General features: G+C 44.9%; 1 protein-coding gene across 2 annotated transcripts in view; it reads left to right on the top strand.

Moving 5' to 3' along the window:
- The window catches only part of LOC144826433 (transient receptor potential cation channel subfamily M member 7-like), a 1,864,676-nt gene that overhangs the window by 754,705 nt on the left and 1,085,148 nt on the right, over nucleotides 1-24,823 (top strand). For both annotated transcript variants that reach the window (XM_078684758.1, XM_078684760.1), the window contains exon 17: nucleotides 24,186-24,414. In XM_078684758.1, the coding sequence (XP_078540884.1) occupies nucleotides 24,186-24,414 (229 nt within the window). The remainder of the gene's footprint in view (nucleotides 1-24,185; nucleotides 24,415-24,823) is intronic.

Raw genomic sequence — 24,823 nt, 5'->3', positions numbered from 1 at the left:
TGTCTGGCTCCAGAACAGTCTCCATCTGCTAGATTGTTGACCATGGAAAAGGCACTCTATATATGCTTTGTGGAAGATTCTACTTTCTCCTGCCAGTAGTTAATCTTGGCTGCCCAGATCTCATGGTCATCTTCCTTGTCCTTTTTCACCATTTTAACTTTGTTTTGGAATGTTTTAAACTTAGGGCGTCAATTGGGTTACACCTCATTGCTATTGTATCTCAAGCCTTCATACCACAAAATAAAGGGCAGTTGAGCTGGTCAACTCTGGAGTTGAAGAAGGGACTACTGTTTGGCTACATTTTTCAACAAGGACAGAGGTTTGAGTAGAGGCCTTGTTACTTTTTATATTCCCATAGTGTTTTTTGTCTGACGTGACCTGTAATACCTCCAAGATGAGCAGAAGGTTACAGCTTTGGTTGGAGTAGTAGACTGGGGGGGGGTGGGGGTCAGTTGAATATCCATTATGTCTTATGACTAACAAAAGTTCCAAAATACAGCTCTTCAGTGGGTCAGTTGAATGACCAAGTTTTCGACAATTAGTATGTTAACAATTCACTGTTATATTAGTGGAACTGATGAATCCGGAATTAAAGTTTCCAATATTCATGGTCCTATGACACCTTAAGTGAAATATCTGTCTGGTATTTTAAATAGAGACTATGGCATTGTTTTTCCTACAGAGTCATGGGCAGGGTATCTTCTCCCAACCAAATCTATATTGTGGCTGTCAGTTGGTAGCAGCTTATGATGAATATTGCAGCACATCCTTTTTTGCTATGATTCTGGGAGAAAGGGTCAACTCCTCCTCACCTTTGTATGAAAATCTATACAATCCCCTTTACTTGACTCTACATTTACCTCTTGTGTAAATGGTTCATTTTGTTTTCGAGCTTTGTGCCATGCTGAAGGGGTCTGTGTATATGCTATAAGTATAGCCTGTGCATAGACAAAGTGCCATGTCCAGCCGGGGGTATGTACTTTGTGCATGTCCAGTCTGTGATTAGCACCATGTTTTAAGATTGTGTGTGTGCTTGACTAACTAATGGGTTCTGTTTAAGGGCCAGAGGTATGGACGTGCCCACTTCATTTAAAAACTATTTTTTTCAGATGGATTTCCCTTTTCTCTAGTTATCCAAACTTTCTGACTAGAATGATTCTCCTTGCAGTATAGTTGGTCTTTATCCCTCCCATCTGTGGCCATGTACTGCCATAGACTACACCCCTCCCCCAGAAGTCCTCTGGGACCCTGTGCATTTTTAAAGCCACTTTATAGGTGCCAACCATTTATCTAGGTCAGTGGTTCCCAATCTGTGCACCACAGCTCCCCAGTGCGACATTAAAAGTAGCCATGGGCGCCGCGAAAAGATGAGCACCAAGCACACAGTTTGGAAACTACTGACTGATACACAATGGTGGGGGTGGTACCAGGGGTCGGAGGGCATCGTTCTGCGGACGGGGATTTCTGATCGGTGACAGCTTTGTACTTGCGGTTGAGGGGCTGGAGTTCCAGGGGCCAGAAGGGTGCAGGCGTTGTGACACGGTCTTTGGCAGTTCAGGCGGGGCCTTTCTGGGGAGGAGGATGGGGCCTGAGTGGGAAACACGGGATGGGCGGGCAGGTGGACGGGGATGCCGGGATGTGGTCGGTGTGTCGGGGAGATGCTGAATGGGGAGGTGAAACGTCCTGCAGTGATGAAGGTGGAGGTGGACATTTGCAGGCGGCCTGATTTTGCACACAACGGCCCTTGATGGCGATTTGTGGTGCCTGGGAGTCACCTCCAGTTCAGCGCTGCTGGCACCGGTGGGAAGGTGGAAGCTCATGGCTAGTGGCTGCGTTCTACAAGTCGCACATGATATGGGAAGATATCTCAGTGGGTTGGTGTGCCTGCTGCTAAGACCTGTGTGGAGCCTGTGGGTTGGAGCGATTTTGGAGGGATTAGCCCTGGATTGAAATGCAGGCGGTGTGCATTTGCTTCCATGGTTTGTGGTTTAGGCGCGTTGCTTGCCTGTGTCTGCTGCTGTTGGTCATTGACATGACATTTGCTATTTGTTTTGTTCATGTCCTCCTTGTGTGGACCAAGTGGTGTGTGCTCCCCTCTGGGTGTGGACACCACCGCCCACTCACTGATCTTCGTTTCCTGGCATGCCCGTGGCTGCTGGGCTTTGTCTTTGTCTTCCTGGTTTTCTGTATAGCAAATTTTGGGCGGAGTGGGCCTGTGCAGGCACAGTGGTTGCTTTTCAGTCTTTTGTCTGGTCCTGTGCACTCGGACACGTCCAGCGCTTTCCTTGTGGTGTGCTCCACGGTTTGTTTTGAGCTGGGCCTCTTGTTGGAGTTTGCACTGTGTCACCCCAGTGGTCCATGGATGTTTTTGTCTGGTATGTGTCACCTCTTTGGGTGTCCTGTTTGAACAAGCCAGGTTTTGTGTGCGTACCTGACTGGACTGATGCTGAGCAGGTGGACTTCTGTGGCATCGTGGATTGAAATGTACATTGGTTAGTGCGGTGCAGTTTGCTTGTTGAATCGTGGGATGGTTTGCAGCGTTGGGGTCGGCCTTTCCAATCGTGCAGCGGTTGGTCCTGGATTGGACTTGGTGTGGGCAGCACTGTGCTCGCGTGGATGTCGAGGTCGATCTTCGAGTCTTTGGCTGCCTGCTCTGTATTCTCAGTGGAGTTGATTTGGCGGTGCTTATGGTGGGCGGGGCATGGAGGGACACTGGTGGCGGGACGCAATCGATTGCTGCAGTGATCAGAACAGCGGGACTTTGGGTGCTGAGGCAGCGGGGAGCAGCCTGCTCCAGATTTCGGGTCTGTCAATGCACACCACGGTGCTTTCGGTGCAGATTCTGGATCTCCCGGTTCATTACAGGGGGCTTCCGGTGCACATTTCTGGGATGGCAGTGCCGGTCGTGGTGCTATCAGGGCTAATGTATGCAGGGGAGACATTGGTGTGCGTTCCGGTTCTTCCTGTGCATCCAAGGAGTGTGGGGTTTGCTTTGCCCTGCCCTCTTCATGATCCGAGTGCCCCTTGTTTGGTGGGGTGCAGCCATGTGCCACTTCATTCTGCACTTGTCCATTGTGCTTTGCCGCCACAGATTGTGGGGCGCACAGTGGCTGCACTCTTGCACCTAGAGTTCTTGAGAGGGATGCCAGTGATGGTTGTTTCTTTCGACCCCTGCCCATCTCCCCCTCCATTTGTTTGCCGGGAATGAGTCCCACATCTATGGTTGTTATGCCTTCATCTGCTTCGGCCCAGTTGTTTTTGGGGAAAAGAGAGATGGAGGTGCTCCAGAGGCTTGGCTTGCATCCTCCCACCCACCAAGAAGGTGGGAGATGGTGGGGAGCTGTGGCCGGCGGGCAGTGGACCAGGGGGGCCGCGGGTCAGAAAAGTTTGGGAACCACTGATCTAGGTCAATCGCCACATTGTAACTGTGCAGGTATAATGCTGGTGGTGGATCCCACTTGTGGGGCTCTGATGTCCAACTCTTTGAGATTGAGCTCTTGGGTTAGTTTCCTTTCCCTTCTCCTCTAAAGTCTGCTCTTTCTCAAACTGCATCTTGGCCAGCTCTACCTTCGGTTTTCTCTTCTTCCTCTTGTGCTCCAGCTCCTCTGGGAAATGCAACAAGATGGACGGAGTGCAAACACCTTTCAGCCACTCACCCCATTTTTTGGGGTTTCAGTCTTCATCAGCCATGCTAGCTTGAATCCAGTGGCACAGCGAGCAAGGGACTCACGTCTGGGCATGCCCTTGGCCACTTAGGGCAAACACAACAAGATGATGGCTGGAGTGCTGAAACTTTTCAACCACTCACAGATCTGGGTTTAATCTATTGTTCTTCTGCCCACTATGCCACCCCAGTTTGGACCCAGCCATATGCAAATCAGTCTTGAGCCTTTTCCTCATTGGAACGGTCCAGGCCCAAACTGCCAGGCCAGGTCCTCCCTGAACTGGGAACAAGCATTTTGGGAACGGTTTCGAGGCTTCACCCCTCATCAGCCAAGCTAGCTTGGCCACTTAGGACGAACATAGCAAACAAAACAAGATGATAAACGGAGTGCTGATACTATTCAACCACTCACCCACAGTCACAGATATGGGTTTAATCCATCATTCCTTTGCCCACTATGCCACCCCATTTTGGACCCAGCACCTCTCGGGTCAGGCTCCTGGGTGAGGTAATGCTCTCTGCCTTGGTAGGGCCCTCTACTCTTGGCAAGTTCTTGGAGTCCTGGCCTGCAGGCAGTCCCAGATCCTCCTGGTTTAGTTTCTCATCCTCATCCAGAATCTCACACTCCTTCTCTTGGACCACAGGCCCTGCATCCCTTGCTTCCATGTAGCCCCTCAGCACCTTTTGCAACTCCACTTTTCTGGTGAAGCCCCTCATAGAGATCTGAAACTCCTGGCAGAAAATCTTGAGCTGGGCCACTTTGTAACTCTTCGTTTGGCCAGCTCAAACTCCAGTTTTGCAGATGCAGGTACAGGTACAGGTGTAGGCGCAAGTGTAGCTGTTGGCTCACCTGTGAGAGACATGATTTATAAGTAAAAGAAAAAATGGCAATTAAGGAGAATAGAAAAATCAAAAAATGCCACTAAGAATCAAAGAGAATGGGTCGACATTGGTCTTAACTATGAAGTTGTACTGAACACTGAATTACTATATGGTATTGCACTAACACAAGACCTATCCTTACCGCTACTCACCAATGTTAGAAGGGGTCTCTAGTTGACAGAGGTTTGCACACTGTCCACGTAGGGAACACTACTCTAGTCAGAACAAATCAGATACACACACTAAATTAACCTGTACTCACCCTCTGGTAGCTTGGCACAGAGCAGTCAGGCTTAACGTGAGAGGCAATATGTAAATTATTTGTAGAAATTTGCTGCAGAACCCACCTCTGAGGCCCAGGACTAGAGGGTGCACCTCAGGCATGTCCAGCTGCACAAGCTACACCCCTCAAGAAAGGCAGAACAGGCGAACATACCACGGCGAGATATCAAGTGTTAAAGGCATTAATCCTCCAGTTATTAAACCTCCACTACCCCCTTATGTTGACCAACCTACCCCACCCCCACCTGACTTCTCCCCATCAAGTCTATCTTTCTTGGATCCTACTACACTCTCTCAACCAATTCATTGGCTTGTCAAGAGGACGAATTTTAGCATTTATCATAGTCCAATGTTTAACTTGTTTTTCTCTTTTGTAAATAGTAATTTTTCTGTTTTTTTCTTGTGACTAAGAGGTGGGTTGGGCATATATTCTGGACTGTTCAATGCCATTTTCCCGTTTTCATTGTAAAGCGCTCTGGCACTTTCTGGTGTAATTCACGCAATATAAACTTGCAAATAAATTCTGTTCAGAATCTGCAGCCCGCTCCCTGCCTGCTGTTTCGCCATCATATTCCATTATTTAAAGGCTCCAACAGAAGCAAAACAGAGTAGTCATTCCAGGCCATTTAAAGAATTAAGAGAAGCCAGCACATTATTCTGAAATTCCATAAACTGCGCTGGCGACAGTGCTAAAAAACTGAATTTCAAAATTGACAACAATTTGAAAGTTGGACTTAGAGCATTCTGACATAGAGCCACTTTATTTTCAGTAATCACATATAAACTATGCTCTGAGGGTCCAGGTCGCATAGGTAGCACTTATGTATCTGGATAACATAGATTCTGATTATTTCTTTGATCGTTCAATTCAATTTCCAAAGCTTTATTCGATGTTTATAACATCCATAAAAGCATACATAAACAAAAAATACAACTTCTATTGCATATTATACAGTTGCTGTGCATAGAAATTAAAACAAATTTACAAAATGCAATTCTAAAAATGTGCAAAGGACACGATAAAGTGACTTATACTATCATACAAACGGATTCATGAAAAGTAATTAATTGGTTATATGGCGTGTGCAAAATGGGATAAAGTGGCAAATATAAAGTGCATATAATTCTCCATTTCATTTACAAATATTAACTTTGTAAATAAATACAAGATCTAAACTTCATAGGTGTAACTTTAAAGTATAATTGATTTCCTGGCGGCAATACTTTTTAAAATATAGGATGCCGTGAAAAAGCAAATATCATGACTTTTCAATGAAAATAGCAACTTCAGTGCATTTTTGGTCAATCTAACATTATATTTTAAAAACAGTGGCTTCAGATAAAAAAAATTTAAAAAGTGATAAAATTTACAGAACAGTAAAAAATGGCAGCAACTTTGCGTGGACATGTTGTCACAAGGACATACTACACTCGTACTTCTTTTCAAAACCGGAAAGGCCACTAGATGGTGTACAATCCCCAACCTTAAACGTGTTAGAACGAAACGGTGGGAAGGTATGGTAACATCATCCAAATATGACTGAAAGCCTGTTATGAAATTTAATTCTTTATAAAATACAACAGTTGGCTGAGACTTAATTAATTTTCCTCTTGTCTCACTCTTATGGGCCAAAAAAGCTTCTTTAATATCATTTTTAGTGATTGCAACTGCATACTCTGGTTCACTAAAGATATCACAATTAAATAAAAGGCTGTACCAATATCGTATGTGGCTCAGCCACGGGATGCAAGACCTGTGGTCGAGCTTAATACAGTCCTTTATTATGCTTTGTGTAAATGCAGTTTCAGGCTTTGCCCAAATAGATCGCCACAATAAAAGAGGGCGCAGTCCTGCCAAATCGGAGATGTATTTTAAACCCACTTCTTGATGTATTATTTCAGTAGAGGCTGACGGTGGTACACACAGCAGGCGTTTAATGAATGTATTTTCGTCGTGCTGCAATGATTGTTCGAAATGGTGACCCCCATACTCCCGCACCATAAAGTGTGGAAGATACGCATTTGGCATTATATATAGTTACCATATCTCTAATTCTACGTGCACCAACTTTTGCAGCAAAGCGGAAAATGCCATTTACATTCCTACTCATTTTGTGGCGGATGTTATCATATTCCTGTGACAATTTCTCGTTTCCTGCAAAAGTTACCCCCAGGTAACAAAGTGATTTAACTGTTTGCATTTTTGGTCCTTCTAGGTAAAATACCTTCCCTTGTTTAGTTGTTGATTTTCCACACGACATTACAAATGTCTTTGTTTTATTAATTCGGAGTTTCCTGTCATTGATAAATTTAGTAAAATTATCTATAAGACGTTGCAGGCCAATAGGGGTACGTGAAATTAAAACCACATCATCTGCGTATAATAAAATAGGGACAACCGTGCCCTCGATAGAGGGTGCATCAGCAGGGATCTGTTTTAGTATACTATCCACCTGGTTGATAAATAATGAAAATAAAAATGGCGCAAGTACACATCCCTGACGGATGCCCCTTTTTACCTTAAACAAGGGAGTACTCTCGCCTTTGCTGGATAACTTCTCATACACCCTTGCCAAAAAATAAACAATTTCCTTTGGGGCACCGGTGTCCAGAAGTATCTGCCACAATATAAGGTGATCTACCAGATCAAAAGCGCTGCTTAGGTCCGCGAAACATAAAAATATTTTACCACTCTTAGCCACAGTGTATTTATTTATAAGAAGATCCAAATTCACACACTGTTCCAGGGTGCCCATGCCTCTTCTAAATCCATATTGGGCTTGCGAAATAATTTTATTATCTTCGGCCCACGTTTCAAGTCGTTTCAGCATGACCCTGCTCATTACTTTGAGGGATGAGTCCAGCAACGATATGGGACAATAGTTGCTGGCCTCGGATTTACAACCTTTTTTAAAAAGGGGAATGATTAGAGATTGACCGCATGTCGAGGGAATTTGGCCATCAACAGCTACATTAAAAATCTTAGTTACAATTGGTGCCCAGAGATCCTCCCGACTTTTATATAGGTCAATGGGTACTCCACCGGGCCCCGGGGCCTTCCCTTCCTTGCTATCAGATAGTCCTGCATGGACTTCATCTAATTGTATCAATTGAGGTAATATGGGCCAAATGGAGCTAGGTGGCTGATTTATATCAATCCTATCTGGGTTAAAAATAGATGTATAATGTTCGATCCAATTATCGCTATTTACATATGAGGTAAGTTCTGGACGGCTATCATCTTTAAAAAGGGACAATTTACTGTTTCCCAAAATAATTTGCTATTCTTAGTTATTGCTGCCAGGCTAAAATTGTCCCAAGCCTCATTTTGCAGTTCTTTTTTCCGGGCCTTAATAGTGTGTTTATAGTTGAGGCGTGATACTCTAATGCTGTCTTTATTTCGAGGTTTGTACCCAATGCTTGCTTTAAATTATGTAAGGCATTGGTAAAGCTTTTATTAAACCATCCTATATGTTGTTGTTTCCTATCTTTATGCTTCCTTATAAGGAGTCCTTCTATAAAGCCATTAATCTTTTGAAAGTTATGGATCAGGGCGCATGAGTCCGCCTCCTCTCCTAAACAATAATCTATTTCTTGTTTACAGTCCGTGATAACTTCCTTTTGTATTTTGTTTGGATCAACAACTGCCCACTTTAGTCTCATACCAGTTGCTTTTACAGGGATAATATCAATAACACGGTTGGATGTGTTTACTTGTTTATTTCCCCAGCTTAACAGGGCTATTGAAACACTATTGTGGTCGCTCACCACCTGTTCCGTAATCCATAGATCTTTATAATCACTATTATATGATAATAGAATATGATCTATGTTAGTTGATGCGCCTCTGCCAGTAAAAGTTGGGCATAAAATGTTGTTCTTATCCCTTGTACAGCTTAAAAGGTCAAGATCATATTTGGATAACAAGGCGTTTAGTGCTGTTCCATAATCACCATGGGGAAAATGCAACAAATCTAAACTTTCATTTGGGGTGTTACCTTTTGTAAAACCACATATTTTAGTGTGGGCAAGTGGGCACATTTGGACATTAAAGTCACCCATCCACAAGAGGATTACTTGCCTATTTTGCACTGCCAGTGCGCTATCTATTGCTTTTTCGATATTGTGGATAACACCACCTCTATTCCTACTAAAATTTGTTATTATAGAAATTAATTAGCAGAAAATCTTTTCCCCTATTAAATCTAAGTCTAGTTAACTGACAATTAGGGCCTATGGTTATGCAAGAAATAATTTTGCACTCTGTTAATTTATTAGAAACAAATGTCAGCAAACCTCCCTTTGCCCTGCCAGAGGTAGTGTCAGCCGCTTTAACCCAATTAGCAGTATACCCTTCTACGTAGACTGGATCTTTATGCCAGGTTTCCTGTTAGCAAATTACGTCATACTTTGACGTAATAAGATCTTTCCAGTGTGGTGTATTTAACTTGCTGTTCAGGCCTGCTATATTCCAGCTCATGAAGGTGTAACCCACTTGATCGTTTGTCATACCCCCCTCTTGTTGATTGACTACATTTGATATTACAATTGGGTGCTCAGGCTGTGTGCCCACATTAAATATAGGTTCTGCTATAGTCTTACTAGGCAGGGACTGGTTTGTAGTTATCCCCGCTATATTAGATGTTAATAAAGTATTTGCGGGAGTTACCACAGAGGGTTTATTATGATCCTGCATAGCATTTATCAAAGTGTGTTCCAAATCAACCATAGATATTTTTTTTATGTTACTTGTTCCTGGATTATTCCCAATGGGATCTAGGACTGATATTAATGAGGTTCTCACACATTTCATAAGTCAATCATTATCCTCCATGGACCCCAATATCTGGTACCTATTAAATGTGGGGATACTTAGATGTGGGAGTAATGGTGGTGGGGGTAAGAAAGTTTGTTAGGTACTTAAATTTGGGGTTACAAATGGTATCACATTGAACAGTGTTTCCCATTAGGTGTCTATAAAAGTAAGCCAGTGGTAAAAGAGACATGTTGTATTCCCGTTGGGATGGGGGGGGGGGAGCATTTGCCAATACATCTCTTGCCCAAGCGGGAGATTTAAAATTAATTATAATGCAATCTCCCTCTAATTTTTTCTTCAGGGGCCCAAATCAACCCACACGCTGTGTTAATAATATTTGAATCACACCCGCGAGTGGGAAACCACATTTCTTGGACAAACAGTGAGTCGTTTTATTTCTTAGTGTTGCTTGGCTCTCCCATTGTTCTTTTTTCAGCTTAGGCACATTTACCAAAACCGCTACATATGGCCCACACTCAGGGGGTACGTTGATAAATGGGGGTGATGTGGAGACAGTAATTATAGCATCTGACTCCTCTGTAACTTGTGCTGGGGGGTTATTACTTTCCAACACTATTACATCCCTTTTTTCTTTTTCACAATCGGTTATAACCGCATGCTCTGTTATTGGCCGTTTAGAATTTTCTGCCAATTTTGTCGTGTGAGTTTGTTTCCCGTGACATTCCTTGTTCTTACTAATTATAGGGATATCGGCATTCTTAACAGGGAGCGATTTAAGTTCACCCCCGCCTTTTTTACATACACCCTCATTACCTTTTTCTATTTTAGTTTAAATTTTCTCTATGCAGCCGCTAAGTTTATGTACCTCTTTGGCTATATTGTCTATTCTGCCGTGCAGTGGTCTTAACAATACAATAAACTTATCAAAAATAGCATCTATATCCAAACTTCTTACAACATCATTAGGCTCCATTTCTTTGTTTGGTGTTGCTACACTCCCACGGGTGAAATGTTTTTTTAACTCTTTTTGTTTTAATAACTCCCTGGTTGACAGTTTTCCTCTTAGTAGCTGTATCCCTTGGAGGCAGTGTAGGGGAAATGGTGTGTAGGGTATCCAGTGTGGATAATGAGGGTGTCTTCGAGATACGTGAAAGTTCTTGGCTAGTATCAACTACATCGTAAGCATGAATAATTACATCTCCCAATATAAGTGGTGACCCAGTATTCGGTGCGTCTTCTGTATTCACCAGATTAAACTCTTCCCTGGTTTTATCTCCAAACTCTACGTTGGAACTTAAAGATAATCGTGTCTCTGTGCGATCGATTTCCTTAGTCAAGTCACTGACTACTTTAACTAGGTATGTGTCCAAGGTATTGCATACATTTTCCACCGGATTCTTATTTCCCCGTTTTCTTGCCATTATCAGTAATGTCAGTTAAAATCAGTAATCCAACAAAAAATGCAAACTAAAAACTTAAATAATATGAATGTTCTAGTACATCCACAGATAGTTCTGGACAGTACCTTCTCAATATTGTATCCGCTTGATTAGACGTTCGGGGGGTGGCCCAACCCGGCCTCTACCGGCCCCGGATGGCCACAGACGGCCCACCCTTTGCTCGGGCTTAGCCCAGCGGCCGCCCGCACTCGTCCCGCGATGCGTGGGGGCGGGAGCACTTTGAGGGCCGGCGCCGGTGCACGGCTAACGTTGCTCCCCTTGGGCTGCTGGGAGTTGTAGGCAGTTGCTGGATACTACCGCAAAGTCGTTCCCCTCACGGTGCTATGATGACAGAGATGCCGTTCCCCTCACGGCGTGATTTGCAGGTCGGGAGGCTGTTCCCCTCACGGCACAACACGGTAAGGCTTTTGGACAGCCGTTCCCCTCACGGCGATATGGCAAACTGCTAGCGCGTCTTTGATCGTTCATAAAGCTTAGAAACGTGGAAGGGGCACGGAGGATTTCCGAAAGTTATTGCTAAAACACAGTTCCAAAGAACTGCCAAGAGGTAAAATACCTAATGTGGTTATATTAGAACCTGTAATAGAGAATAAATACAGTTTAAACGAGACAGCGTTTTTTTTTTTCACATGTACGTAGGCAACCCCCTCTGTTGTGAGACTCCGTAATCATGAAACAGTGTTTTTACAATTATGCTAGTAAAGACATTTAACAAGATGAATGCTGGTACCGATGCTTTGTACTCGATTTGTGGAAAAGTAAATTTTGCCATGTTATATGTGCCTACGTGTTCCCCATGTTATGCTATATGTGCATGATCGATATGCATGTATTCCCTTCTGATCGATTAAAGACGCAATTACAGTTGTGTCCATCTCTAGTATGTCAGTTTCCAGTTATCGTGAATACAACGAATATCAGGCCTGTGTAATCCTACGTTGCCACATTTTACAGTGTGCACGTTAATTCATTGAATTATCCCCGTTTCTAGGCCTCAAAAGGGCCCGGACTCAGATTCAGCTCCTGTCTCCTGAACCCTCTCCGAGGAGCGATACAGCCCCCACCTGTATCCCTGACCCTTCACTTTCTTTCATGCCACGCAGTGCCCGGCTCGGCCTGGCTCTGCCTCCCAGTCTGCCAAGAGTATGTTATGTTTCTAGTTATCAGTCCAGCCCTCCTTCTCTGCATTCCTAAGCTACTGAATCGCATCAATAGTTTCCGTCATGGTCTAGCCTTTATGTCTCCATGTAAGAGAAATACTGTATTAATATTCATAGAATATTCCTCGCACACACACTACATGTAGAATAATGCATGCACCAGTCTTAATGTCTGTTAGCCTTTGCCCTGATAACTTTTGGATTCTATCAACATGTTCTCTAAACACTAGATACTAGATAGGCTTTAGGTACATGTCGCTCTGACACTCCAGACTTTCGTCTCCTCTTCTAGCGCAGAAGTCATAGCCCCCAGTTCTCCCTAGTAACACGTCATTGCCAGTTTGCGCGCACCACTAGGTTAGAGGTCCCAGCTGCTCAGGTAGCCCCCTCCATGTTTCCGCCCCGTTTATGACATATTCTGTTACGTTTGCATCACATGTCTATGTATACGCCCTGTACACACCTCTTGTTACACCCACTTTATGCCTTATCTTTCGCGACTGCTACAAACTCCGCCTACTGCTACGCCCCCTGTATTGAATGTAATGTATTTTGTTTAACTATAAATATTGTGCACTGTTATTAAAAGTTTGCTAGCCATTCCCAGATCCTGCCCCGGCAGCTGCCGGGCCCTGCCATCCTATTCCCGTACAGGCTGTCCTGTTCCAGTCCTTTATGCTTAATTAAAGCCTGTCAACTCTAGCTACCTCGTATCTTGACTCTTATTTATTGAGCTATCTGTTTATATTGTATCCAGTCAAAAATAGAACCGGTAATTAATTATTTATTTACCACATAATGGCGCCCGAACAGGGACTTGCCCTTTCCCCACGCGCCGGAGAAGCCACGCAGGCCCCCTGATCCTCTGCAGCCGTGACGGAACCATACCGTGCACGTGCAGATATTTCTGCTTCAAGTATCCCTCAGGCCCACGGAGGAGACGGAGGTTGCGGTCCAGCATCCAGACGAGGCGGTGGAGGAACGCGGCGAGTCCCGACCAGAGCCCAAGCCGAGAGTCCAAGGTCCGAGGTATCCGGAGGCCCACCTGTAACTGAAGTCCGAAGTTCGTCCGTCCGTCGTCGTAGCAGTCCAGTCCAGTCCGAGGCCTTCCGTTCTTGCTGCCCGGTGAGTACCGTTGCTGGGGTAGTATCTAGACAGGGTCAATTAATTTGTCTCTGGTCCGTGGGTTTGGGTACACAGATCCAACACGAAGTGTCCACCTAGGTGGATGCGGGTCCTGACGTGTCTCTTTATGAGACCGGTAAGTTTCATACTGTTTTAGCAGTGCATCTAGTCTGTTCTAGTAAGTTCTGTTCTCGAGAAATCCATGTGTTCTGTTTTCAGTATTTCAGGTAGTATTCTGTCCGAATTGTTATTTTAAATGTTATTTCATGTGTTTTCAATGTCGTGGTATGAGTGATTTGTTTCAGTTATTATTATTTGTGTTTTATCGTGTATTGTATTGTGTCCAGATTCCAGTCTTAGTTATGCCTTTGTTCTCAAGATTACGTCAGTTAAAAACTAGAAAAGGTCTGCTCGAGGAAGCAGTTCCTGTCCCGCCTAGGGACAGTCCAGGTCATTTTATGTATCATAAGCATGGCATAAGTGCCATATTATATCTAGACTTATGGGTCGAGTATACTAAAGATCTAGAAGAGAAATATAGATGGCCTGTATCAGGTACATGGGATGCCGAGTGCATCATGCGAGTAGAAGAAGTATTATGGAAAAAGAAATCCAGACAGTCCCAGAAAGATGCCATCGAGTTATGGCGCAAAGAATCTCACAAAAGAACAGAGAAAGAAATCAGAAAGTCAGAGTTAAGTAGAGAATCCTCAGAAAGAGCCCAAGAAAGGGAATTGATCGAAATAGGTGAACGAGTTAAAGCCGAACAGTCAGACAGACAGAGAAATGCCCTCATTAAGGGTATGTATCCTCTTCTTGCCGAGGGCTTGCCGAAAGCAACCCCGGAAGCACTATGTAATTTTCCGCCGCCATTAGTTCCGATTAAGCTTCGTCACAAACCGACCGCAGCTGATATTTTTCTCTCGTCCTATTTGGACGACACAGTCCCAGAATATGCAAATCCTGTTCCGCCAGCTCCTGTAAATAATGTAATTCCTGTTCCTCCAGCCACCGGGGCACCTGTTACAGCACCTGTTACGGTACCCCCGGTCCAGCCTACAGTACAAGTTCCCGCTACATCGGTCACTCTGCCAGCACGAAGAGTATCAGTCGACGATTCCAGTTTAGGGGCCGCGGGGGGAGGTCTTCCTGGTACCCCGCCGCCACACAAACGTGTAACATTAGTCGAGTTACATGAACGTGCGTTACAGCGTACGCCCAAATATCAGTCCGTCGCAGATATCAGACGAGCTCTTAACGAATGCCGTTATGATCCAGTCCCAGGCGATGATAATATGGTTATATATTCATTGCGTGTAAGACGGGTGACCGAGTATTTGGACACCCTACCGAATATGAAAGAAGATCTAGACAGAATATATCGTTTCATCCGTACAGGAGACGATCCAGAAAGTATTGGCGAAATCATGTCTCTAAGGAAAGCTGAGACCCAGCTCATGCTATTAAAGTTTCTAATCAATTGTTTAATAAGGGAACAAGATTGTCCGACTAAGGATCCGACCGAAATGAAAGTTCTGACAAGGTGGAGTGATAATATAGCCGAGGGTAGACACAAGACACTCAGTAGTATAGAGAGTATGTACAAGAAAATTCGTAAGGAAATAATAAGGTTACACGACAATCGTAAAGCAGCACAAGTAAGTGAGAAAGAAGACAACTCTTCTACTGAAGAGGTAGACGACGAGAATCCCACCAGAATAGCGTATGTAGGTAGAACTAGACTTCCCGACCGACATTCACGCTTAGAACACAAGAAAGTTTTCTCCCTTCCAGCACCAGAACAAGGTTCTCTTGAGCAAGTATTTCAAGCTACCGATCACATTCTGAAATCACGAATCGGTTATAGTGAACTTAGTACCATGCATGAACAAGAACTAGCCCGATCAGCAGTCCGATGGGTTACTGATTCTACCACTTTTCCAGACGAAATAGTGGCACAAATGTTTCTGAAACTGCCCCCAGCCGAGCAGCGACTGGTGGGTATGTATATGATCCAGCACCTCATTACACTGTATGAGGGACAACATTCTGATCCAGGTCCGTTACATGATGTTCTGAACGAGTTACTCCAGTATAAATGGAAAGGTTTAGGTACCGATTTAATTAGTACCATTCTAGAACAGCGCCACAAATATAGAACGTTTCTGAATCCGCATTTTGTTCATGTCTCACCCCCAGAAAGTAAATCATTTTACATAGATAGACAGCATCCGTTACGAGAAGTACACCCAGTTAGGACAGCGGGTGGCGATCTAGAACGAGTATTTGTTTACACCCCGATTACCAAGATGGAACTCTTAGAGATGAAGAAATTAATTCCCTGTCACGACAAAGATCCAGCAGGGTTCCATCGAGAATTAAAAGACATGCTCCGTATGGGAGAATATACGTATCCAGATATTATTAAAATGCTAAAAGTCCTGTTGCCCGCAGGGGTATATGAAAAACTCAAGGAAAAAGAATGGGAGGTGGGAGAGAAAAAGATAGATTGGACAGCTCTAGAAGCTGAAGATAATGCACGAGTACCAGGTACCGGTCTTGGGGATAAATGTAAAGAATTGCCCGAGTTATTGATTCAGGTTTTGCCAAGATTATTAGCCACGAAAAAGGAAGATTGGGATGCAATCTCAGCTTGTAAACAGAAACAGGATGAAGACACTAGTGATTTTTATTCTAGATTCGAAAAATGTTTTATAATTAACAGTGGTTTAAAGACAGGTAGCGAGTCATACCCTCATCTTTTTGTTTTATAAACTAGTCGAGAATTCAAGCCCACAAGTAAAAAATCGAGTTTTGAAAGTCGAAAGTACCTGGCAAGCTAATACCCCGTCACAAATGCTCCAGATGCTCCAGTATCACCAGAATAGAATCAGGGAAGAGCAAGAACACGAAAGGAAACGTATGAAAGATACGAAAATGAAAGTATTAGTTGCCCAATCTGTTCCACAAGACAGTCAGAAGAGGGGTCCGAGTCAAGCCAGTCATCCTGCAGCTCCCGTTAAAGGGACATGCAATTATTGTAAACAGCCAGGTCATTTTATAAACGAGTGTGCAGTTCTGGAACACAACATAGCTACTGGTAAGACTAAAGAAAGACCACGTCCGCCTAGACAAGAGCAAGTCTCACAGACTTCTCAGCCATCACAGAATGCACAACAGACAGTTCTAGCACCGCAGCCTATCACTGCAACACAGCATGTTACACAGCAAATGTACCAGTATGCCCAGACAGAGTATCCAGAGTATCAACAGTATTCATGAAACAGCCTAGAGAGGGAGGTAGGCTTGCCTCTCATCGAGATACCTGTAGATCAAGAGGGTCCCTATGTACACAGTCAAGTATTAGGGAAAAGCCACATGGTTTCTCCCCGACTCTATGGTTCAAGTCATTATCAATACCGCACATAGTCCAGCACATCTAGGAGATAAAGCCATGTTAGACAGTATTCAGAACCTTTGGTTCAACAAGCACTTACGAGCTGCAGCCAAGCAGAAAGTCCGTACTTGTATGATATGTTGTCAGTTCAATCCAGGTAAAAGTGTCCCGGTGGAACAAGGTGGATTCCAACCTCCTGACCACCCTTTTGAAGTCCTCCAGATGGATTATATTCAGATGGAGCGATGTCGAGGTTTCAAGTATGTCCTCGTAGTTGTATGCGCTTTGTCCAGGTGGACAGAAGCATATCCAGTTCCAGATTACACAGCAGCGACCACTGGCAAGCAGTTGGTTCGTGAATTCTTCCCCCGTTATGGACTCCCTAGGGTCGTATATTCTGATAACGGCCAGCCATTCTCATCTGAGTTGATGAAACATGTTTCCCTTTTGTTAGGGTACCAGTGGAAGTTCCATTGTGTACGCCATCCTGAAGCAGCCGGTCTCGTAGAGAGACATAATCAGACCCTGAAAATCCGTATTGCTAAGACATGTAAAGAGAAAGGTGTAGACTGGCTAGTTGCCCTGCCAGTTGCTCTATTCTTTATGCGTATGGTCGCACATTCCAGATCAGGTCTGTCCCCTTATGAGGTCGTATTCGGCCGCCCCCCAAACATGTGGGGTACACCTAGACCTCGCAGTATTACAGATGTTTCCAGTAATATGTTGACAGATTACCTAGCTTCCTTGATGTCTGCCCTACACTCTTGTCGTTCACAGGTTGCCGCTGCATTTCCAGACAATACCGAGGTGAAACCGCATGAAATCGTTCCAGGAAGCCTCGTATTGGTCAGGAACTTTGATCGTTCAAGTCCGCTGGAGCCTCGCTGGAAGGAGCCGAGACTAGTCCTTCTGACCACCCGTACGGCCGTGAAGTTGGAAGGCCGCAAGGGTTGGGTCCATCTGTCGCATATCAAGAAATTTCATGGAATCAGACAAAAGACTTTTAATGACAATTCCAAAGACTGTTCCATTACTAGAGACTGCCTGAAACAAGACTCTAAATCAGACATTGATTTCAATCCCGAACTGAAAGTTCCTCTGTTAGAGAAAACTCCGCAGCAGGAGTATAAATTAAAGCTCCGGTCTAGTAAAATAAGTCAGCCAGTTTAATTGTCTAAGTCCCTCTCGGGTGAAACGGTTAGACAGGTATCTGACATGTATGAGATAGACCCCCATAGTGAGAGAGTTAGTCAAAACTCTATCAGATGTATCGTTTTTCTAAGTTTTCTATTGTTTCTAAGTTTGATGGTTACCTGCACAAGTTATGCATTGCATTTATGTTTTCCAATTTCTCATGTAAATAAGTTTTCTAATGCTACAGTAGAGCACACATTTAGTGATCTGCCTCCTCACGAGTTATCCTATCGTCTTGCTATGAGAAATAATACATTCATCAGAATGTTACACTATTCACACCAGACCAGCAATGCTACTAATTGTTGGGTGTGTGGTCGACTCCCCCCTTTCCAGACACCGAAGGGAGTTCTGCCACTCTTTCCTTATCCGTTTTCACATAATGGTTCGTGTGGAGCATGGTCCACGTTAACGTCATCTTCAAATGATATGTCCCTTCTGAATAGAACATGTTTTCCAGACAAGCAAGGTCTCCCCCATAGAACAGGGTTAGATCTAGAAAATGAAGTATATGATTTAGGTAATTATTCTTCGAATTTTATGGTCCTGAATGTTCAGTCTGATACTACTCCAGACTTGCCTGCTATTTCAGTACTACCAGTCAAAGGCGAATTATGTGTCAGAAATAATGGTTCCGCACATGTAGGACATAGTGATTGTACTACTACTGTCGAGTACAGTGACAGTGGGAAATCTATTTTCAAAGCTTCACGTCATTCTTATTTTGTTTGTGGTCAGACCGCATATGTTCATCTGCCCCTCGATTGGGATGGAACCTGTTACATTGCCTTTCTACTGCCACCAGTTTTTCTAGCCCCATCTGATTATCATAGAAACACACATCTAGTACACATTAGACATAGAAGGGAGATCGAGTCCCCAATTGTCGATCAAACTGAAACTACTCTAGAACAGTATCAAGACTTCAATAAAGAAGCTCGCGACCGAGATGGCCGCGTTTTAGCTCGGCTCCGTCCGGCCGCCTGTTTATCTTCATTTATCCTGTATTCCTCTTGCCCCGGGAAGCCCTCCTTGCTGTGTTTCGGTACTCCAGTCACTTAGCGGACACTTACCCGTTGCTCCGGTGATCCTGCGTGCTGTCGATCCTGTGCAGTGATCCAGCTCGGAGCCTCCGGGGCGGTCTAGCCGGGCCTCCTTGCTACGCTGGGCCGTGACGGAACATGTTGGTCGGCCCTTGCTGGCGCTGTGGAGCTGGACGCGGAGGCTGATGTGTGAATTGGCCGGCTGTCCCCCTTGACGGACCCGACTGGCCTGGGCCCGGAGGTACGAACGCAGCTCCTCGCGGGAGAGCCTACTCAATTGTCTGGTTGGGTCCCCCTTCTATTCCCCGGCCCGGCCATTTTGAATTTTTCCGCCCGGGCTCGGAGAACGGGGCCGGCGGTGCGGGGGGACCGACGGACATCCTTCTTCTGGTGGCTCTCCTTTCTGCCTTGGGGCGCCCTGCCGCAGTCTGGCTGACCTCCTTTTGCTCTGGTGTTACCCCGGCCGGGGTTCCCGACGACCGGGGACGTGCTGGGCTCTTAAGATGGCGGCCGGCCCTGGGAGTCTTTGCCGGGCCCGGGCGAGCACTGGGGGCCCGCCGCATGGCCCGGATGTCGGATCTTGTAAAGAGTTTCCTGCGCTTCGAGTTGTCCTGGATGCTCTGAACTCCTGGCGGACTACCGTGGCTGCGTCTGTCTCCACTGTGGAGGCGGACCTTCATTTTGAACAATGCGGGCCCCCGTCATCGGATTTGGCCTCCTCGTCGATGATCGCGACTGATGTGCTCCTGGACTCTGTGCCCTCGGCGGGGACCGCATCCTTGGCTCGGAGAGTCTCCGACGCCCCCCGTTGTCCTGTCTGGTTGCCTCGGCCACTGGGCTGCGGTCCGCTTGTATCCTGGCCTGGCGTCGACGATCCTTCCAGTCTCTCTTCGCGTCGACTCCCCGACCGAGAAGTATGTTCCGGCCCGGCTGGGCCTGCCTCGTTCGAACTGTCCTTGGAACTCTGTCTGCAATACGATTGTTGTACTGTGTCTTTCCTGGATCTTCGATATTTTCTTTTCAGTTTCTTCTTTGGACTGCCGCGAAATTTTCTCCTGAGCCCTGTGTCCCTCATCGTTTGCTCTTTGTTTGTTCGGATGGTCACAACCTTGGACAAAAGTGGACAGGGCTGAAACGACTTTTATATGCGGTAGTCTGGTTTCTTTGTTATGTGATTGACAAGTGCTGTTGTGATGTTCCTGTAATTTTATGGGACTCCTGAAACTTTTTCTAATATCGTTAACTTCCCATGGGCTATACCCTTCCCTTGTAGCAGGTGGCGGGATGGCAGCAGGTGATACTGATTTTTCGCCCTCCCCCGTGTGCGTTGTTCCTTCCCTTCCCCTGCCCCTTCCCTTTTGTCTTTGTTTCTACCCTGTTCCTTTTCTTCTATATTTCGGGTTCTATTTAGGGCGACAGGCACGCTGCCGGGGGGTAGGCCATAGCCCTCTGCAGGGGTGTAGGGAGGGCTTGTGGGGTGGGTGGGAGGGTCTGTTGTTGTTTTTGGAGGGGTCTTTCTCTCCTCCTTTTTTTCTCCCTACTTGGTTCTATGGCCCTTGTGTATCCCCTTTTTCGGGGCTCTGTATCGCCGTCTGTCCCCCGGGTGTCTTTCTGGTGTATTTTTCCGGTATTACAAAGATGGTGATTTGTTCTGTTTGTCTTCCTATTTTGTGGTCGATTTTGTACCGGAATTTTGTTTTTCCTGCTTTGTCACCTGGGGGCGGGTGGTTGGGTTGGGGTCCCTTCCTTTTCCTTTTTCCCCCTTTCCCTTCCCTCTCCCCCCCCCTTTTTTGTGTGGGTTTTTTTCTATTTGGGGGTGCATTTCGTATCGTTTTGGTATTTGGGTCCTTTATTGTGCTGATCGGTGGGTCGGGTGGTGGCTGCGGTGGGCGGGCAGTGGATTGTGTGCACAATTGCTTTTCTTTCTACCCGTTGTTTTGCCCGGTACTTATTGGTATACCTCTGTCGTATTTATTTCTCCTGTGTCTTTAAGATCGCTGCGTTGCTGCCCGCCGCGACCCCGCCCCTCTGGCTTGTGTTATGGCCCGCCAGGCTCCTGACCTCCCAAACCCGTTCTTTAAAAAAGAAAACTACCTTTCTATTTGTTTGCTCCTGAGACTGCTCTAAGATGCTTGCTCTTTCCCCTGATTTGTTGCCTTAGTATATTGTGACACCTGATCTATGTCTCCTGCTGTTTTTGTTATGTGGTGGCCAGCCCTGGTGGGTTGTAGGCCCGTATTTGTGAGCTTTCTCTGTTCAATAAAGGTTTTCAAAAAAAAAAAAAAAAAAAAAAAAAAGACTTCAATAAAGGTTTCTTCTTCTTTATAGGCCCTGTCCAGAATAGTAAGTTAATACGTAGGTTAACCAGAACCCTCGAAGCAGTAGTGAATGAGACTACTTCTGCTCTAGGTAACTTAACCGAAGAGCAATCTGCTATGAGATTTGTCGTGCTCCAAAATCGTCTCGTTCTTGACGTCATATTGGCTGATAGAGGAGGAGCATGTAGAGTCATCGGATCTAGTTGCTGCATTTTCATTCCTAATAACGCGCCGTCTGTTTATTCAGCTATAACCAGACTTCATAAAATTGCCCATCAGTTACACCAGAATCCAGGCACCTGGACATGGTCCGGTTGGCTCTGGGATATCCTATCTGCCTGGGGATGGAAAGTATTGTCATTCCTAGGTATTGCAGTAATGATCATATTCAGTTGCTGCCTCTGTATACAATGTGGCCCTGCGATTTGCGGCATTTGTGCTACCTCTTGTATTCCTAGTCCTAAGTCCCGTTCCAAGACAATTCGAGACGAACAAATGATGCTATATGAAATGATAGATGGTATCATGAATATAGATGTTTCCTGATGGAAACGTAGGGCACAAGGAGGGAATGTGGAAAAGTAAATTTTGCCATGTTATATGTGCCTACGTGTTCCCCATGTTATGCTATATGTACATGATCGATATGCATGTATTCCCTTCTGATCGATTAAAGACGCAATTACAGTTGTGTCCATCTCTAGTATGTCAGTTTCCAGTTATCGTGAATACAACGAATATCAGGCCTGTGTAATCCTACGTTGCCACATTTTACAGTGTGCACGTTAATTCATTGAATTATCCCCGTTTCTAGGCCTCAAAAGGGCCCGGACTCAGATTCAGCTCCTGTCTCCTGAACCCTCTCCGAGGAGCGATACAGCCCCCACCTGTATCCCTGACCCTTCACTTACTTTCATGCCACGCAGTGCCCGGCTCGGCCTGGCTCTGCCTCCCAGTCTGCCAAGAGTATGTTATGTTTCTAGTTATCAGTCCAGCCCTCCTTCTCTGCATTCCTAAGCTACTGAATCGCATCAATAGTTTCCGTCATGGTCTAGCCTTTATGTCTCCATGTAAGAGAAATACTGTATTAATATTCATAGAATATTCCTCGCACACACACTACATGTAGAATAATGCATGCACCAGTCTTAATGTCTGTTAGCCTTTGCCCTGATAACTTTTGGATTCTATCAACATGTTCTCTAAACACTAGATACTAGATAGGCTTTAGGTACATGTCGCTCTGACACTCCAGACTTTCGTCTCCTCTTCTAGCTCAGAAGTCATAGCCCCCAGTTCTCCCTAGTAACACGTCATTGCCAGTTTGCGCGCACCACTAGGTTAGAGGTCCCAGCTGCTCAGGTAGCCCCCTCCATGTTTCCGCCCCGTTTATGACATATTCTGTTATGTTTGCATCACATGTCTATGTATACGCCCTGTACACACCTCTTGTTACACCCACTTTATGCCTTATCTTTCGCGACTGCTACAAACTCCGCCTACTGCTACGCCCCCTGTATTGAATGTAATGTATTTTGTTTAACTATAAATATTGTGCACTGTTATTAAAAGTTTGCTAGCCATTCCCAGATCCTGCCCCGGCAGCTGCCGGGCCCTGCCATCCTATTCCCGTACAGGCTGTCCTGTTCCAGTCCTTTATGCTTAATTAAAGCCTGTCAACTCTAGCTACCTCGTATCTTGACTCTTATTTATTGAGCTATCTGTTTATATTGTATCCAGTCAAAAATAGAACCGGTAATTAATTATTTATTTACCGCTATTACCGCAAAGTCGTTCCCCTCACGGCGCTATGATGACAGAGATGCCGTTCCCCTCACGGCGTGATTTGCAGGTCGGGAGGCTGTTCCCCTCACGGCACAACACGGTAAGGCTTTTGGACAGCCGTTCCCCTCACGGCGATATGGCAAACTGCTAGCGCGTCTTTGATCGTTCATAAAGCTTAGAAACGTGGAAGGGGCACGGAGGATTTCCGAAAGTTATTGCTAAAACACAGTTCCAAAGAACTGCCAAGAGGTAAAACACCTAATGTGGTTATATTAGAACCTGTAATAGAGAATAAATACAGTTTAAACGAGACAGCGTTTTTTTTTTTCACATGTACGTAGGCAACCCCCTCTGTTGTGAGACTCCGTAATCATGAAACAGTGTTTTTACAATTATGCTAGTAAAGACATTTAACAAGATGAATGCTGGTACCGATGCTTTGTACTCGATTACCACTCTCTTCTTTGAGACACCCCACACATTTCTAACCCAGGATATATGAAATCTGCCTACTGTAGAGTGACTGCGAGTCCTTATGCGTGCCAAGAGCTTTCTCATATTTACGGTCGCATCTATTGGTCTTCAGTAACAGACCTCTATTGTGACAGTAAAAACAACTAATTGCATTTGTCGGGCATTAATTCGTACTGAAGGAACCATGCAGACGTGAATCCTGTAGTTTCAATATATTTAACCCATCATTCCTAAATGTTTTATGCTTATTTACCTACATTCACAGTTAGCCCAACTGACTCTTAGCAAGCTGCGTCCTCCCTTGTGATATGACACATTAATTCATTTGACTCCAGTTCTCAAGCAAAATGGCAGTATGTAGCATTCGTTGTCTTTGGTCTTGCCACTGTGGGATAGAGTGTAATCCACCTGGCCCAATTGCCGTATTCAACTTGTGTTTGATATGTCCATCAGTGGGAGATATTCATCCACCATATATTAAATTGTTGACTTGCATTAATAATGTTTGTTGCATCTACATCTGAGACCTCTTGATCCTTTGGTTTATATGTCTGTATCTCTCTGCATGCAGTTCTACTGTACGTAAATTTTTGGTTATTTAGAACTTTATTGTTTTCTCTCTAGCGAATTTGGAGAGCTTGCTGTCGAGTTGCTTGACCAGTCTTACAAACAAAATGAAACTATGGCCATGAAGTTGCTAATGTATGAGTTGAAAAACTGGAGTAAATATACCTGCCTTAAGCTTGCTGTGGCTTCAAGACATCGTGCGTTTGTCGGGCACACATGTGCACAAATGTTGTTATCGGATATCTGGATGGGAAGGCTGAAAATGAGGAAAAATTCATGGTACAAGGTATGTTCAAATGATAACCATTATTGTAAATGTGTGGTAACTTCTTACTTAAGAAAACATTGAAAATTGAAAGCTCATTATTTAGCCGGTCAGGTTATTCAGAAATTAGCATTATACGTGATAAAAAATGCAACGGAATGCAACAGACAAACTAATATTTAGAGTTCCTGTGAGCACAAGTATGAACCTTTTGTAGACTTTGGAGGAGAGGGTCCCCATACATGATACAAGAACCTGGAGCCACATAGGTAGGAGATAAGTTATTTATTTCATGTTATGGTCTTAGGGTACAGCATCAGCAGGTAGGTCCTGTCAGCCCCCCCCCAACTATCCCGATCTCTTAGCTTCCACTCCAAATGACACACCAACCTTCTATTACGTTATTCACTCTCAACATTCTAGACACCAG

Source organism: Lissotriton helveticus, chromosome 3_2 (genome assembly GCF_964261635.1).
Source record: "Lissotriton helveticus chromosome 3_2, aLisHel1.1, whole genome shotgun sequence".
NCBI lineage: Eukaryota > Metazoa > Chordata > Amphibia > Caudata > Salamandridae > Lissotriton > Lissotriton helveticus.
Note: the sequence above shows the minus strand (reverse complement) of the source record. Positions and strands in the feature narration are given on the sequence as shown.